Genomic DNA, 18,857 nt, shown 5'->3' on the forward strand with positions numbered 1-18,857 from the left:
TGGATAATTCTATTTTACTTTATTGGATTCTAACTTGGAATATATCACGTACTACCTTTTTCTCTAGCTTGTGTTCGAGGAAAAAATTCTTAGAATGAATAGTTACTGTTTGGCTAGCTCCGAAGAAGAATTCGTGACATGAGTTTGCAGTGAATAAACCTTGATTCTTTCGATAAAGATCAGTATAAACGAAACTTTTTATAATTTCTCATTTATTTCCGCATTCCGGAAAGTGAACCGAGTTTAAAGTATAACATAGAACATTCCCACGTTTCGTATCTCCATTCAACAAACAATTCTCTCCTTTTGAGCTTTAATGACGCCTTGTTTTTAAGTGTTACTCTGCTTCGTGAGATCGCATAAGCTTCGTCCGATTGTTTTCTCTCTCTCTCTCTCTCTCTCTCTCTCTCTCTCTCTCTCTTTCTCTGTCTTTATTTCTTTCTCTTTTTCTCTTTGGAAACGTGATAAGTAAACGCAGTTATAACGTTTAGATACGATGCACGGCGCATTGTACTTACGAAGTCCGACCATGTTTAAATTCCATGTTCTAGTAAGCATCAGAAATAACGATTACGTAACGCATTATACATTCGCGTATATGATGAGACATGAGAGAAGTGGTTATTGCCAGAATAATTTTTACCGGTTTTAGTGAATTACGAAGTAAATTAATATAAAGGAATTATATATACTTCAGTTTGCAGTTTTATCGAACATATAAAAGATCATTTTTTTTTGTTTATTTTATATTTAGTTTTTTTTTTTTTTTTTTTTTTTTTTTATTGATTATAATACGTTATATTGATCCTGCGTTGCTAATTGAACTTTGCTTACTAAAAAGGAACAGTTATGTCGTTCTCGACGATAGAATTGGTGTTCCGTTACGAAGCTTGCCAACGAAGGGTTGAGATACTCATCATACATACTTAATTCACGATTTCCTCGATTACATCCGTTAGTTAGAACGTACACGTACCACTTTCACGTTTAGGCATACGCTATTTTGTGTCATTGACACGCGACGTCGCGTAGGTGCCATTCTTTATATCATATAGTACATGATTATCAAGTTCCTGACTCATATCATTATATTCTAGGTTTATAAACGATGAGAAATTATTTGTAAATCTTAATAACTTATTAGTAAAATTATTTTATTTATAAAATCGATTGGAATGATTAATTGTTATGATGAACAACAATTACATGTGAATTACAATTTTTTAATCGAAGTTCGAAGTCATTACAAATCCAATGACACTCGGATGTAATGTAACAAGGTAAATTTTTCTTTTGCAATATATTTGTTCTTTCGAATTCCTTCGGAAATGTACACAACCTTTTATCAATACTAATATTTACGCGATAGAACGTAATAGAAAGATATAACGTACGATGAATGCTTTCTTTTCGAAAGTCAAAGATTATCGTGCTGGTATAGTGTAATGCCTCGACGTTCTTTCTTTGAATAGTTTAATTTCCTTGTAAAGTTGCATGAATATATCGTTGAGATTTAAGCCGACATTTTAAAATATCGCCATTTACAGGAAGAGATAAATGAAAATTTATGATTTGCAATAAATCAGAATCGTTATCTGTATTTTTAAAAAAATTTTTTTTTTCTTTTCTAACAAATCATCTTTCAAACGGTAAGAAGATAACGAAACTTCCTTCGATGCATACAAGACACTCTATCGTTAGATATAACTAATCTTTTGAACAGTGAATTACCATATGCTTTAACATTGAGGACAGACATATGCACTGTTCCGAGCTCTTCGCGGAGTACGAACCCTAAATAGCTACTATTTTATTCTTATTTGGCAGCTAAGAAGAAATTTCGTGTGAATGGGACTATTGTGAGCGATACGCGTTCTCATGAATCGGATTCTAATGATAAGTAGTAGTAGTATATAATAATATTCTTACTGGATAAGAATTTCTTCTTCTTCTTTCGTCTCAATAATAAATTAGAATCTTAAACGACGGAAAAGCGATGATTATCAGAACTTGACCAAAAAAAAAAAATCATTCCCGTGACGTTACAAATCGGAAAAGCTCGCAAACACACCCCTAAAAGAATCAGAACTGTGTTGACCAATCTCAGATGTTCTCCCGATACTCCGTTGTCATGCATACGGTGTCTCTGAAAAAGACGGAAAAATTAAGGAAAGAAAAGTTTAATGACCGTGAACTAAAAAGAATAATAATTTATAAATTTGTTAAACGAAATTTTTATGAAAAGTTTTACTAAATTATTGTAAACCTTGATCTATAAATGAATTAAAAGTCGATCATTAATTCATTAAATATCGATAGAATTTCTTTTACTTTAATTTAATCAATAAATATGCTTTCTCTTATTGATATATTAATATATATTATTCTTTGATATTATTAATAATATCGATGACTTTTGTATGAATTTATTAACACGAGACACCTTATGTATACATAGAAAGTTTTTAAAATAATGAAAATGATTAAAAACATTATTTAGCATTGTTAAATCAGGAAGACCTATTATAACAATATTCTTATCCTGCTTAGGGTTATATCTAAATCTTGATCATTAATACATCCTATAGTTCGTAGTCGAAAAGAAAGAAAGGAGGAAGTTAAGTTGACTTTCTTAGTAATAGTAGATGCTTTTTTGGGAATGTATGATGTAAGAGTCAGAGAGGGTTGTTTCAGTTCCGGTAGGAGGGCGCCAGTATGCAGCAGCAAGCCACCCCTACCGCCACAACCACCCCGTCTAGTATCATCGGGCTGTAGAATCTCGGGTGCGGCGGCATCATCGTCGTCGACGACGTCGGCACCGTCGTCGTCGTCGTCGTCGTCGTTATCATCGTCAGCGGTGTCGCGCCGACGCGCCGTGACGGACCTTGGAAATCCGGCTGCCATCGAAATGGCGAAGGCCCGCGCGATGCAGGCCGCTCAGCAAGAGCAGCGTCCGGTCGGGCTTCTCGAGACCGACCTCGATGACGAGGTCGTTCTAACGACGAACGTCGTTGACTCTTCAGGCTGTAACAACGCCGGTAACACCAACAAAAAGACTAGAAGTCTGTTAGACCTGAACCACACCTCAAGCGTCGTACCCCAAGGTACGAGCCTAGAGAACGCCCTACGTGTACCTCAGTTGCCCGTTGGCTCTTGCCACAGAAACCAGCGAAACGACGGAACCGCGTCTAGCATCGATCAACGCCCGCACAAATCCATGGAGTTTCTCCTTGACAAGGAGAACCTTCACTTTGTTAAGGTAAGATAATTTTGTTTTCTACCTATCTATCTATCTTTCTCTCCTTTACTATGTCTGCCAACTTATATACGTTGTTCTTTCTTAATTAAAGAAAAAAGGGAGAGGCTTCTAAACTTCTATTTTTATGTCATCTTCAAATAATCTTTATTTATTTGAAATCTTTCTTTTCCCACGATCGTTCTCCTTATTTTTTTTTTCTCTTCTTTTCTTTTCTTCTCTTTCTTCCTTTCTAATTTTACATCGTTAATTCTCAGCTTCTAACGATTAACGTTTCGCTCGTTAAGTCTAAACAGATGTTTGCTTTGAGATGTAAAAGAGATAAATATATCGATGACGATTAGAAAGTAACTTATTATCATTTTCGACTTTAATCTCAAGCACTTGTTACGAATTGTTTCACGATTCTTTATCTCGAGATATAGTAATGTTATAAGTTAAGTTACTTATTTTATCGCCTTTACGACGTTTCGATCCGTCTTCGTTCGCGAACGCTTATTATATTAAATATTTTGAGATCATTTTTTTTTTTTTTTTTTTTTTCATCCCTTTTTATCGTGAGCATCCTCGCGTTACTCGGTGCTCCCTTTATAACGTACTCTTTGTGATAAGTACGATAAAAGTGGAAGTCGCATAAAGATCTCCGTGGTATATATATCATATACATGAGGGTGCTATTTCATTCTCAATGCAGTATTTTACACGACTTTGTGTGCTCACCATTACCCAACACCAAATGGTAAATTAGCATTCCTTCAATTAACACCATTTCATCGATCGTTAACACTATGGTATATCTCGATACAGTTTATATTCACGATACGTCTCTCTTAACGTATTAATGAATTTTCAAGGTCACATTTGAATCTCCATTTGTCTTTATCTCGACATATCTGTCACTTATGTAGCATATCCAATAAGTTTTCTATTTATTCTCCGATGCAATTCATTCAGTTTCAAAGAATTCCATAGTAATATTGAATCTTGATCGATCATCGTGGTATATTAAATTAGGTTAATCAAGGATAAGAGATGGCCTCGTACAATATCGTCCAAATATTTGGTGGTCTCATCGAAATCTCCGTTTACCTATTCTCCTTACGCATTCCAAACCATTTTCAGCCTTACTACGGATCCTAAGATGACGTACCTTTATACTTTATAGAAACTATTCTCGTCCTACTTTCCATTAGCATGATAATGATCGACGTCTGGCGTGATGAAAAATCCTCCTCATACCCTCTTAATTACTTTGATATGCTCATCCTCCCCTCCCCCTCCTACCCCTCCCTCTCCCCCCCCCCCATAAAGGAATCAAGCACATCATGATCAACAAGTCCTTCTTTAACGCCATTGTTACGTGATACTCTAAATGTTTCATAGATTTCTCCGTATGAAAAGCAATTGTTCCAAATCGACCGGTCAGACAATGCTTGTCGCCTTTGACAAAAATAGGTTCCATCATTGTGTAGATATATTTAGAAATCTTATCTGCAACTATCTGGAAAATCTAGAACACCTAGAAAATCGTTCGAAGTTTACCGATTACCGATATCGTCGTTGTCTTGCTACTAAGAACCCGAACTAAAGGTAGAATAAAATTATAGAACTCGATATCCATAGATTCTAAAGTATGCGGTGGCTCGTCTACAGTACCGTCATCGGATATCATGATGAGATCAATAGCGTTCTTTTACGAAGTGCGCATAACACCTTCCAAAGCAGAATCTGCCTTCTGCTTTGAAAAGTTTCCACACGTCGCTTCGATTTTTACCTTTTTTTTTTTTTTCTTTTTTTCTTTTTTTCTTTTTCAACGAGACTGTTTTAGATTGTCCTTTTAGAGCAGCACAACGTAACATTTACTCTCGGAATTGATCAATTGCGTTACGATTTAAAAAAGAATTAATTCTATCGTTGATGTTCCTTTTTTTATTCTTCTTCTTTTTTATTCTTTTTTTTATTTTTATTTTTTTTTTTTATTTTTATATTTCTTTATTTAACCCTCCCAATTATAACATTAGAACATATTACTTCATTTTACACTTTATTGAATTTTTATTAAAATACATATATATTTACTTTTCTTAACTCCTTGATATAAATACTATATACGTCTGTTAAAATAAAGATATAAAATTGTTCTTAACCTTCGTTAAACTTTCTTTTAATTATTATTTCATTTAAATATATTACCCTATACATTTAGATTTTAATTGAATTAAATGCTGTTTGCGTCGTGAAAATTAAACGAGTACTATCGAATTTATTAACATTCTAAAATATGACCATAAACCTAAATGGAAATTTACTTTACTCCCGTAATAATCCATTTATAAACGAATATTTATTTACGATCATTCTAAATAAATGTTTTTATCGCAATAAAAAAAAAAAAAAAAAAACGCGGAGGACTTCCGGTTTATATTTGAAAGCAACGACGACGACGACGACGATGATCTGCGCCAGCGCCCGTTTGTCTTCTCCCTCTTACCAACGAAATTGTGTCGCGTGTAGATTCTTCGTATCTCTGGCAAATCGATTCGAAGACCCACACCTGCATCTAAGTACTAACATACCACGCATCTATGCAAATGGTATATGAAGAGGCGGAGAAAGAGAGCTAGCTTACTGACTGCTCACACGTGAAATACTTAATCGCGTGCCATGCTTACGATCATACACACATTGCGTTTGAAGGGACCTCATTGCGTAACGTTCTTCCTGTCCGTACAATGACGTTAGGCTTCATTCGTATAGGAATTCATGTCACGGTATTTTAATATATATATACGTATAGATATATGTGTGTGTGTGTGTGTGTGTGGACGCTAAATGTGAATAGATATATATATATATAGACGCCACACACACATACATAGAAAGAAACTTTCAGTGCTACTCAATTCCATCTCTCCTTAAGAAGCGCTATTGTGAATGTATCGAGATCTATTGTTACATTTTATCAGTTACCTACACACACACACACACACACGTATAAGCTTTTCAGATAATAATTACAAACATCGACCGTTAGCTTTTTCAAGATTCACTCGAAAGACTTCAGGCATGTATCTTCGATTGTTTTGAACATTTGAACGATCACGGTCGAAGGAAGTGTCATCTAAATTACTGTAGTTAAAATCGCAAAGTTAAAAAAAAAATGGTTATAATATATATATAATGATAATAAGATTCGAAAAATATTTTATGAATATGGTAAGAAGAATTAATATCGATGTTTTAATAAACTCTTCCTAAAGAGAACTCTTAAAGTTAATACAAATTTAGAATAGAGAATGATAAATAGAAACGACACCGTTAACGATTCTGAATGGTTATTTTTTCTTCTTCTTTTTTTTTTTTTTTTTTTTATATATTTATATATATGTTTATACGTGTATGTGTATTATTGCAGCCGCCAGAAAACGAACTGCAGAAGGTCGGTGAACGTGTGCCAAGTGAGCACGAATTAAGGGTACAAAGGTCTTTACAACGACTAAACGTTCCGGACTGGTACAAAAATTCTCCCACGGCTCGCGATGGTTTCCGATTAAAGAGACACTCCGATGCATCTCAGCATGGAGGTTGGCGTGCGCTCGGCTCGAAAACTACCTCGCTGTCATCTCTTTCATCCTCCTCGAATAGGCAACCAACCACAGGTAAAATTACAATATATATATATATATTTTTTATTATTTTTTATTTTTTGCATATATGATGTGTATACGTAAGTTTCAGGAGTAAAGGTTACGAGAATAAAAGAGATTAATTAAAATATTTTATTCTTATTTTTAGGCGCTCTATTAAGTCCTAGTCCTACGCCTCCTGTATTCTCAAGATGGAGTACCAGTTTGTTAAACAGTGCTGGAAGTTCACCGGCGAGTTCAGCAAAATTATCGTTCTATCATCGGCAACCTTATTTGGGTTGGCGGTCGCAGGAACGACTAAGCAACCCACGTACACCAGCGGAACGTCTCGCTCAGGGTATACTTTCTCAGCTCCAATCACCAAATAAGGTTAGTCTATAATTCATTCGTAAGGTTAACGAGCGAATGAGCAATAATGTGTCCGTGAATGAAGAATTTCCATTCACCTTACAGCAGCAACAACAACAACAGCAGCAGCATCAGAATCAACATCAGCACCAGCAGCAACAGCAGCAGTCGCAACAACCGCAACATCAACAACAGACGACGAATCAACAACTGGAAGTGAGAAATTCTATAAAGGAGGTGACTTCAGCCATTGTACATTATGTACAAAGCGGCCAAGAGGTCGACGGAAACGAAAGACTCTCTCCCTTGCCTCGACCAGAAGACTGGGAAGATAGGGGTGAAGTAAGGTCCACCAGTCCCAGAGGTGAGCACTAAACCCCGCCAAAAACACCTCGTTACCACGAACGCACTATCACCATTTTTGTTCTGCAAAACACAGGTAAATCTTTATTCTTCCGTCTTTTTTGCATTGAATATTACATATACATATTTTTTATTCTATCTTTCTCTCTCCCGCCTCTCTCTCTCTCTCTCTCTCTCTCTCTCTCTCTCTTCCTCTCTCTCTATTTTTCTGAGGAGTACGTCGTCTCTAAGTTTTTTCTTTATCTTATCACTGTCGTCCTTTATCTTTTTTCTCTCATACGTCCATGCATCTTTACATTTGCACACACTTTGTCGTCTTCGTCTTTTCTATTCTAACCACTTATTTTTATTTGTTTAGTAAACGGAAGCTTTTTGTCTATTGTCGTTCGGTTTATCGTTTAACGAAGATCATTTTACTTTGTCTCTCCGTATAGCTATTTCATAACAATTTGTAGAATGCGTATAAGCCACTTATCGCTCTTTACTTTTGTCATTTGTCGGTAAAAATTATTTTCCAGCGATACTATAGTTTCTTTAGATTTTTATTCGCAAAGGAAAAAAAGAAAAGAAAAAACAGAAAGAAACCAATCTATTATCATCTCGCTCGACGTATTTAACGTCTGTCGGGCACCGCTTTTTTTGCGACGACGCCAAGATTATTTATGCAAAATTCAAAATAGGTGAGCAAATTTAAATGACCCCAAACCTCCTTAAATATACGTTCTGTACGAAGACGCCACTTCAAAAACGGAACAGAGCTGCGCGGATTTTCGTCACCTTAATTTTTTATTGAAGAGAAAACAATATGGGTCAGTGTTTTAAAAGCACTATTATACATCGATACAACCGCGAAGAAATGCTGCTTCTTCATATAATTAAAAAAGAATGACGCCTATGTACATATTATATAATTCCCCGGCGGAAGGATTACGTTCGCAGTGAAATGAACTTTGATAAATGTTGAATAATAAAAAGTGATAAATTCATAGACAAACAAAGTTTAAAAATTCATGGCAAAAACGATGAAGAGTTGAGGAATACTTTCTTACTGTATTAGATTTTCCAAGTACTAATATTTCTTCAAAGGAAACATCGATCGGATTCTAATGATTAATTTCACTTGTACTCCGCAAAATGATTTTAACTTACGTTTATGTTTCCTATAGTTCGTTCGTTACTCTATCACGATTTTGTCCTCTACTAACGTTAAGATTAAGAAATCAATATCGAGGATTATATTTGTGAAATGCGATAAAGGACGGTCCTTCATCGATCTTTTTCTACAATACATTCTCTCCTTTCTTTCTTTATTTCTCCAAACGTGTACTACTAACGTGCGCCGATATTCACCTAATTAACACATGTCAAAGGTCACGTGAGTTCTTTCACCGATTGAAATGAGTACACGTGAGAACCCCATTGTGAATGGGGAGAAAATATAGCGACCGAGAAAAAAAAGTCGCGATTAAAAGTTGCAAAATTGTGTGTACGATGTTCCTAAAAGAGCGTGATCTATTTCATCGAAGGAAGCGCGAGGCTCTGCTGGATGGAAAGCTCGTTCGTTGGTACGAGACCCGTGGATTCGCCGGAAACTCCGATGAGCCTGGCTACAGATACCGAGTGTTGCGTCGGGTGCAACGCTACCGGTACAGAATCGTGCAGTTGCATGGACTCCGCGACTTCCGGTCTTTATCTAGACGTGACGCCGCCACTCGATGATGCACAACCACAAATGCACGGAAGTGTCCGCGGCAGTCTTTGCCTGTCGCCGTCGTCGTCCTCCGCCAATTATAATCATCCTCAGATATATCAGCAACGGCAACATCAGCAGCAACAGCAACGCCATCACCGTGGTGAGTTGTTGCTCGCCTAGCGGAAAACAAAAAACAAAACAAAAAAGAACAGAAAAAATATCGCCAAAGCCGCAAAAAAAGCAAAATGGAAAGATTAAAGCATCTTGGATTATTATTAATCGCGATATATTTGGACTCCAGAATTTAGAAATGCCAACTTCGTAGCTCTTCTCTCTTCGTTCGTATCGAATTTATTTTTTAGGCAATCGACTTCCGTTTCTCTCTCTCTCTCTCTCTCTCTCTCTCTCTCTCTTTCTCTCTCTCTTTTTTTTCTTTTTCTCTCTTTCTCTCTCATTCGTAGAGCCTTAAAATATTTTCTAATTTTGAACGCGACAATTCCTGTATGTATAATATATACACACGTACACGTACACATATAACACACGCGCCTATACATCAAGAAATCGTTCGATCTTCGCATTTCGTACATTTTTAATAATGCCTACAACATAATAAGGCTGCCAATATTAGTGACTTGACGATGATTTCGACATCGGAGAAACCGCGGACATCGGGTGTAGATATCCTTTTTTTTTTTTTTTGTTTTATGTACAATGGAGTTAACTATTGTTTTTTTTTTCTTTTTTATTATTTATTTATTTTATTATTATTATTTTTTTTTTGCTCTTATTTAGTAACGTCGTCCGATAGTAGAGATTGATAATAAAAATGTCTCAATCATAGCGCAATTTTTTAGACGCTTTAACGATAAATTAAATTTTTTTTTTTTTTGTTTTCAATTTGAACTCTATGATCGGAATCGAGTTGCAAATTTATTTTCGGTGATATCACTCATAAGTTTACATTCGATGTAAATCGCTAAATTAAGTCCCGGTATATCCTATGTCCAGTAAACGCGCGATCATGCACACGTTTTGCGTGTGAACTACGTACCTGGATGTGCCTCTTTTGCTTTCATTTATATATAAACACCAAACTCTTTGTATAGCGATTATAATTGTTTTTGCTTTAGCAACATTGATCATTTATTTCTTCGACGATTCTGTTCGAAAAGACATTAGAATCGTCGTATAGTTATTAGAAGAATAGTTGTTAGAAATAATTAATATCATTTGGAAGATAAAAGGCTATTAAAAGAATAAAAGTAATTCTATTTTTCTGTTTAAACGTATATACAAAATATTATCATACGTGCCTATGAAAAAAATCAATATACATATATACTATAGTGCGCGAAGAATAATTTTTTATCTAGTTATTATTCTTAGTATTATTGTTATTCTTCTTATTATTACTACTATTATTATTATTATTATTATTATTATTATTATTATTATTATCATCATCATCATCATCATCATCATCATCATCATCATTATTATTATTATTATTATTATTATTATTATTATTATTATTATTATTATTATCATTGTCATAAGCGTTGAAAGTAATGTGCATGCCTACAAATGTGTGCGAAAGCATCAATGCTTTTCCGAGTATGTACATAAATAGTTTTTCATTAAATTAGATTAACTTTATTACATATATGCTATTTTCGTTATATTAGACATAGTATTACCGTATATATTAATTATGGAACGATCCATGACATATCGCCAACTAACGACATTTTTTCACAAACTGAAACGAACAACAAACTATTTCTATCAATAATATTAGTATTTTGCTTTAGAAGAGTTTATAGTAATAGTATGTATATATATATATATTATATATATATAATATATATATTATATATTATATATGCGTGTGTATATCTGATTAGTACAATTACTATAGACAGACTATTGATGGTGCATTCACGCAGTGCTTTCATTTACGGTCTAAGATAAATTTCGTGAAATAGATCGACGAGATCTTTTACATTATGAGATCATCTAGTACAGTCAGTTTATATATCATCCTTTCATCGTTCATTCTTACTTTTTATTAACGCTATAAACGACGGGTGCTTAAAGATCCCTTTACGTCCCTTTGTAAAATATATACATATCTTTAAAATAATGTCGCGAAAGGGATATAATTAAATAATTATTATTCTTCATTTCTATGTATAATCATTTATTGCTCAGTCATCGTAAAAGAAAGATCTTTTAAAAAGCCATGACAATATATTCTCTCTTTAGACGAACGAAATCTTCCAATTTACGTTCGAGCGATCGCGAAAATTGTGCGATTAAAGGATACTAATGCAAAAATATTCTAATTAAAATTAGCTTCTCAATTTATTTACCCGGTAAAACAAAGGATTTTTTTATTATTTCACGCCTTTTTTTTCTTTTTTTTTTTTTTTTTGTAATATTACAAACTATCTTAGCGAATATTCTTCTTTTATATGATACAAAGCTGTTTTATCTGATAAATTAGATTTCATGTGTTCATTCAAGGTAATACAATATTTGTTGGAGAAAAGTCTTCTTCCTTTGTCGCATCAATTTTATAACATATTAATATAAAGCTATACGAAAGGTCCAGTTTTTCTTTATTAATTACCATTTTGTTCTCTTTTATAACTATAGTATTACGAACGTATAAAAAAAAAAGAAAAAAAAAAAATTCCATTAAAGATCCTTATTTAGTATTTGTAGTTAACTGCTTCTTATGTGCATTATGTACATCCACCGTAAAGTTGATTATATTTTTATGCTGTATAAGTATCGCTGCATCAGTATTACATATATACATACTATAACTAAATTTTGTGCATGCATACTTGATATATCTAATGCGTGCATATGCATATATTTTATATATATATATATGTATATGTATATATATATACATCCATAGTATGTATACATGTAATATATGCGTGAATGTACACATACGTGAAGAAAATATGTGTACATATATATCACATGTATTACTCATTATTTGTACGCTACAGCCGCAGCGGCGTTATTGTTATATTGTTGTTGTGTTGTTATCTTTCTTCTTATTCTTAATTATTAATATTACTGTTTATTGTATTATTGTTTATTATCGCTATTATTATTATTATCATTATTATTATTATTATTATTATTATTATTATTATTATTATTATTATTATTATTATTATTACAACTATCGTCAGTTGTAGTTAAAAAGTAGTACTACTATTAGCAGGATTGCTATTACCATCATTGCTCTCGCAAAAGCACATTCGCGATACAGAATCAGCTCTCTCGGGCAACGACTCGCCCAAGGATCGGAAAGATGTATAACTTCTTATTAAAGAGTAATGATCGCAGTACCATGATCGCTCGCCGTAGAATGTATGTACATGCTCGTACATATATCGTGTTCAAAGCACTTCGTGGGCCGTATTAATTTTGCTCTATAAATATCATACTCTACTCTCTTTGTGTTCGTTAATACATATAAAAAAAAAAAAGTCGTTCTCGTATATGGGTGCTTCAGTCACTCTTAAAGATAATTCTTGTACTTATATTTTTTGTTCTTATTTATCTGTAGAGAGTATATTTATCCTTTTTAACAATAAATTATTCTTTTCATCCTTTGCGTTAGGCCCCTTGTTTCCTTTTTCTCATCCGACTTTAATCCAATCGTTCTCCCAGTATCCTACCATGTTATTATAGTCTTTTATCCGTGGCCTTCCTAATTTTTTAATTCGTCCATAAAATTATTTATTCATTCATTTATTTTTATTATTATTCGTCCATGTTTTATTATTATTCGTGCCACGGTAAGTGACAAATTTTGTGTTATTATAATTGGCTTGTTATCATTTTTCGCTATATGCTTTTTGTTTTAGGTATTCAGAGATCGTGTTTGTTATATTCTTTTTTTGTTTGTTTTTTTTTTCTTTCTTTCTTTTTATTACTCTCTTTCTCTCTCTTTTTTTTTTTTTCTTTTTATTTTTTCTTATTCTTACATAAAGTAGAATATAATAGCACGTTGGTTCTATACAAAAGACGTTAAGTGTGTAAGAAGAAAAAGAAAGAGAAAAACAACAAGAAAACTAAGAAATGAAATTGCTTACGTAAAGCAAAGTTTTACGAGCTCTCCACTTTTGACAAGCTATCGTAGTCCGACAATTCTCTACAATTCGATCATACTTCGGTCTAGCTCTAGGTCAAGGCTAGTAGACGACAGCGTGGCTCCCAAACGGAATCACGGTCACATGATATATGTGCATAATTCTATCGGTGGCTTTAGCTCGCGATCTATGATAAAATACTTCAACGACATTATAATAGCCAAGCCGTGAATGCGCAATGACACGAAGAAGGTTGGATGTCCTATATTCATTAACCGTAAGACGAGATAATTTTTTTTTTTATAACGTTCACACAGTAAACCTTATTTTTGATACGTTGAAAACTTCAATATTTTCCTATCGTGACTTTAACAGCCATTGCAGTTTTTACATAAAAGGAAAAAATAAACGAAAAAAAAAAAAAGAAAAAAAGAAAAGAAAAGAAACTTTGGCAGTTACAGCTAGTCACAGATATTTGTAATTGCTTTTTTACCGTTTGTCTTTCTTGTAATTTTTCATAAAACGATCCATATACGTAGCATGCCACACAACTGGCGCACTTCCCTATGTAAATTCCTATTTTTACTACATATAAAGCTCGTGCAAATCGATCTCGTATAAAAATTTCATTCGTACGGACAAATCGTGACAAAAACTTGGCCGTTTTCTTAAGTATAATATATAATAAAGAAAGTTTTTTCTAAATTCGTATTCGCGCGCATGCCGCTTTTGATCGTATTCTTCTTCTTGTTCTTCTATTTCTAATTTATAATAATATTCGGTGTTCATTATACAGCTCACTTGAACTGATAAACGGGGTAATCTCACAATAATGTTCTCGCATATTATTCATGATATACGATGATTAAATAACGAGTTCAATAACATTATAGGAATACGAAGTGAGATACCATAAGTAAAAATATTCACTTCTTGTAAGAGAGTGATCTTGTGCCTATTTCTATTTTTTTTTTCTTTTCTTTCAATAAAATCGATTAGATTCGGGACAGGGTGACATGATCGAGATGACGATGACATCGGCTGTACCGCGAAACAAACCAAGCCCCGGGTCGACGACTCTAGAGGATGTCCTTGATTCCCTTCTGGGTCTGCCACCTGCGTCGCGTACACCTAGTCCTGGACCAGGTCCTGTAGTTAGCTCTACGACTTCGTCGTCCATGCGTCATCGATCAAACATTGGTCAGACTAATGCTAAAGCCGGGAAAAGCTGCAGCGATCTACATCAAGACCTCCAAGGTAGGAGGACTATGTAAGTTTACGTTTTGACGCACAACAAATTTCTCAACAAAATTTCTATCGAAGCCTAATACCGTGTATGTATATCTGTACATACGCAGGTTGTATCACTTGACATAATCATCAAAATATATTTAGAAATCCTTTATCAAAAAGACACATGATAAAACGATTATTCCACGGCGAATGATTAATCTTTATAATGCAAACTGAAGTAATGCTTAACGCTTTAATACGGTGCAAGATGGAGCCAACGCAATTGACATGAATGCGAACTTAAGAGAGAGTCAGCACGAACGATCGAAACGGGCACTTTAAACTTCCGAAGATAAAATAAAAAGAGAAGAGATCCTTAAAAAATTAAAAAAATAAAATAAAATAACATTATAAATATCTCATTAATGATATCAAGTGCGCAGTGGCAATCACTACAAAGTTCGAAATAAAAACCAATGTATAAGTCTTCAATGAATATCGAATGGAAAAAGATTTCTGGAATCGAGTATCAACGGAACAAACGTTTATCATCAAGTTACGACGGACCGAAGTATCCTCTATCTGTAAAAGATTATTTTATTAAATGGATTAACATTGTATTTTTAAATGAGAGATGTGTGTGTGTGTGTTTCGATCGAGCGGAAAGCAAAATGGTATAGAAATATTGAACGTTAAAACACCTGTATATGTATAATTGTACAATTATAAGCTTGATTCACTGATAACGTAAGAAATATCGTTAATTTGATAACGTCGATTGACCTAATGAACATAACAATTAATGTAGTTAATTCAATTGATAGAATGAATAAATATCTATGAATGCACGAATTACATTGAGATAGCTATTAACGGTAAATATTTATTATGCATGGTAAAGACCAACATTTTGATTTGAATTATTACACCATAACCTGTTAGAAAGATAATATGTTTGCAACGGTATGCAGTTCCTGGTAGAAATAAAATCTGCTGGAGTCACAAGGACACCAACAATGCCGTTCCTTCCTATTATTAATTGTTCCTATTACCTATCGCATCCTAAAAATAGATGAGAATAGATAATATCCTTAGGTAAATACAATAGAATTATATTAGAAAACAAACAAATAAGGTGTCCTTCCTTCTCCGCAGCTTATTATTATCCCGTCTTATTTTTTATCATTTAAATTCGAAATTATATCTTACTCTGACGATGTCGAAAATTAATGAAATGTCGCAGAGTCCGTTAGAAGCACGCTCGAGCTACAGGGATCGTACGAGGATCAACGTGGCTCATGTGACATGGTAAAGCTGACAAGACGAAAGAGCGATGGGAGCGACCTGATATCTTCGAAAACTACATCGGTTTCCTTGCAATCGAAATCGACCGGTCAGCAACGTCGACGACGGGTCTCCTTCGATAACGCTCAACAAGAGAGAAATGGTCTGACAACGAACGCCACAGACAAGATAGTGCACTGTCGAAATAATAAATGCACTAATTCTGCGACTTTACTCGAAGCAAGAAGATCCTACAAGAGCTGCCATAATTGCACCTGCTTGTATTGCTCGAGAGAGTGTAGAAGAGCTCATTGGCAACGACATCGAAGAATCTGTTTACATTCTCGCGCTGGTAGTCTCTGCAAAGAAGTATTATCATCTGCGAAAGAGGATCCAAGAACTTTAAGGCACGTCTCCGCCTTAGCTAAACGCGGTTACGCTTCCCATGGACGTGGCGCAGTAAAATGTTTCTTTTCGAGTCCAGAGGCAGCAGAGAGATTTGTTGGAAATGGTTTTCCGGAGCTTGGTGAGCCTACTTACATTAGATGGTCAGATCTCTTACCTGGTGAAATGGGTGCAGAGCTCTATGCTGAAGTAATGAGGCTTTGTAAATCCTACAATCCGGACACCAGATTGGTTCTCTATGTTGCCATTTGCGTTGTTAGCGAAGTACCAACAAGTGGTGCTGTTAAATGGGAAAGGCAATTAGTATCACGGTGCGCCAAACTTCGTTTAGATTCAGCTTTTAGACAACCCAATTTCTCAACGTCCCCGCAAGGTAAGACAACGTCACCATGTAACATCACTAGGGAAATGGACTCGCCGGAAACGCTCGTTCTCACGTCATTGCCCACTAGCACCAATATTGGTCAAACTGCATCTAGAAGAGCAAGAGAAATTGGTTTTACGAATATTCAAAGACAATTAAGGCTTCGTGGCGTTTCCCTCAAAAGGCACTTTCCTCAAGTATACAGGAAACTTTGCTCATATGTCGATGGTTCTGTTGATAAGTTCGCACCTGTAACAATTTATCCAAGAGATCAAACATCTGGTAAAAGCTTTATGTGTATTATTATGCTTGATGCAGAACCAGAACGACTTCGTCTACTTCCAACTGACTCTTCCAGAGTCAAAACCGTTGACATTAGCGTAGAACAAGAATAAAGTCCAAGACATGGAATAGATTAGATTGCTACCTTCCAAATTTCTTTAATTTTTCAAAATTCATTGTCCATGGGATAGGATAATGCTCTATATCCATTATGATGAGCGATCTTGCAGAATGAATGGTACATTTTGTCAAAGACAAAGGATATATTGGCTATCAGTATATAGCTAATCGAATGTTATTCAATAACTGCTGGTTTTTACTAGATTACAAATTTTCATATTACAAATATGCAGTACATAGAAACTGTGATTTTACATGTTCTAAAGTTCTTACCATTTTGCCAATCACATTAAATGCATGTCGTCAGGAATATTAAGCATTAAAGGATAGTTTCATGAAAGTAGATATGAGAAAGTAATTAAACATACAATTAAATAAAATATACAAATAAAATGAATAGTTATTAAAAATGTTTTGATTCAATAAATAATATACATAATAGGGAATACAATTCTTTAAAAACAATTATCTGTGATAGCTGACTGATCACTTCTTGATTCATTTCTTTATTTATGCATATTATTATTATTGAACAAGTCTTCCACAAATTTTATATTTCCTAATACAGTAGTATAGCAATGAATGTATTAATTACAAGAAATATGATATATAAATTTTACTGTTAAAATGCTACATGGTTAGTTTGTACAAAGAAATGTTCTTTTCATCTAAATGTCATTTACATTATTGTGTATGTTAATATCTGAATCTCTATTCTTAATAAATTATATCTGTTGTATTATCATACTGACAACAATTCAACATATTTACTGACGACATGCGCTCTGATTGGCCAACAAATTGATGACAATTTTAATTAATAATATTAATGGAAAATTAAAAATCCTTTATTTAAGATTATTACAGATGTTTTTCACAAAATATGTAGAAAACCAAAGATATATATTAAGTTTAAATTATAATTAAATTAGATCCTGTATTATTAACTTATATATTCTTAAGAACTGCAACCTTTATCACAAAATATTAAGTATTTCTTTTTAATATAAAAATGAACATAAATATTAAATAATAATAAATTTAATTTGAGATTATATTAATCTCTTATTTCAATATTAATTTACCAAAAGATTTGATAAAGTATTAAATACAGTACAAAGGTACCAGTATTCTAAACATTGCTACTCGTATTTGTTCCATGATACAATCTCATGGTACAAAGATAAATTGTCATCTTATACTTTTTGTGCAAACTCATCTATCTAAAGTAGCAAAATGGCTTTCTTTTATTGAAAAAATATTAATAATTTGATCTGTATATTGCATTAAATCATGCACGTTTAATATAAAATTTATCAGGTCACACTTCAAACTCATAATCAGCCAAATATTAAAACTGCTAATAATAGTAGTAAGAATATAAATTTTTATTCTAACCTCAAATTTTAAATCGACTTGTAATAATACATATTATAATAGCTACTAATTCGTCGACTTATATATTGCGAATACACGTATAAATATTTAGGAGCATAGTAACGTGTAATCGCATAAAATGTGATGGAAATAAAAAATGGATGGATAGTATGATGAGGTTAGTAAAATAATGTCGACATATGGCCAAATTATAAATGACTAATAAATGACCAATTATAAATTTATGAACTTTTGTTTTCCCTGATTGAAATTTTTTTCATTTATTTACAACAAAGTATGCAGTAATATTCTATTTGTTTTATTAAAATTGAGTGCGTTAAGTAGTCAGGATCGTAACATT

At 33.6% G+C, this 18,857-nt stretch overlaps 1 protein-coding gene across 10 annotated transcripts in view; it reads left to right on the forward strand.

Moving 5' to 3' along the window:
* Positions 1 to 18,741, forward strand: part of LOC124423646 — a 26,936-nt gene extending 8,195 nt beyond the window's left edge. For 2 of the 10 annotated variants that reach the window (XM_046961611.1, XM_046961610.1), the window contains exons 6-12: positions 2,680 to 3,259; positions 6,672 to 6,915; positions 7,052 to 7,272; positions 7,357 to 7,615; positions 9,141 to 9,467; positions 14,431 to 14,688; positions 15,908 to 18,741. In XM_046961611.1, the coding sequence (XP_046817567.1) occupies positions 2,680 to 3,259; positions 6,672 to 6,915; positions 7,052 to 7,272; positions 7,357 to 7,615; positions 9,141 to 9,467; positions 14,431 to 14,688; positions 15,908 to 17,112 (3,094 nt within the window). In that variant the 3' untranslated portion in view covers positions 17,113 to 18,741. Of the gene's footprint in view, positions 1 to 2,679; positions 3,260 to 6,671; positions 6,916 to 7,051; positions 7,273 to 7,356; positions 7,616 to 9,140; positions 9,468 to 14,430; positions 14,702 to 14,789; positions 15,522 to 15,907 lie in introns of those variants that run through there. The other 8 variants (XM_046961618.1, XM_046961617.1, XM_046961619.1 and 5 more) reach the window with 8 other exon arrangements.
* Positions 18,742 to 18,857: the final 116 nt, after the last annotated feature.

Source organism: Vespa crabro, chromosome 4, assembly GCF_910589235.1.
Source record: "Vespa crabro chromosome 4, iyVesCrab1.2, whole genome shotgun sequence".
Classification (NCBI taxonomy): domain Eukaryota; kingdom Metazoa; phylum Arthropoda; class Insecta; order Hymenoptera; family Vespidae; genus Vespa; species Vespa crabro.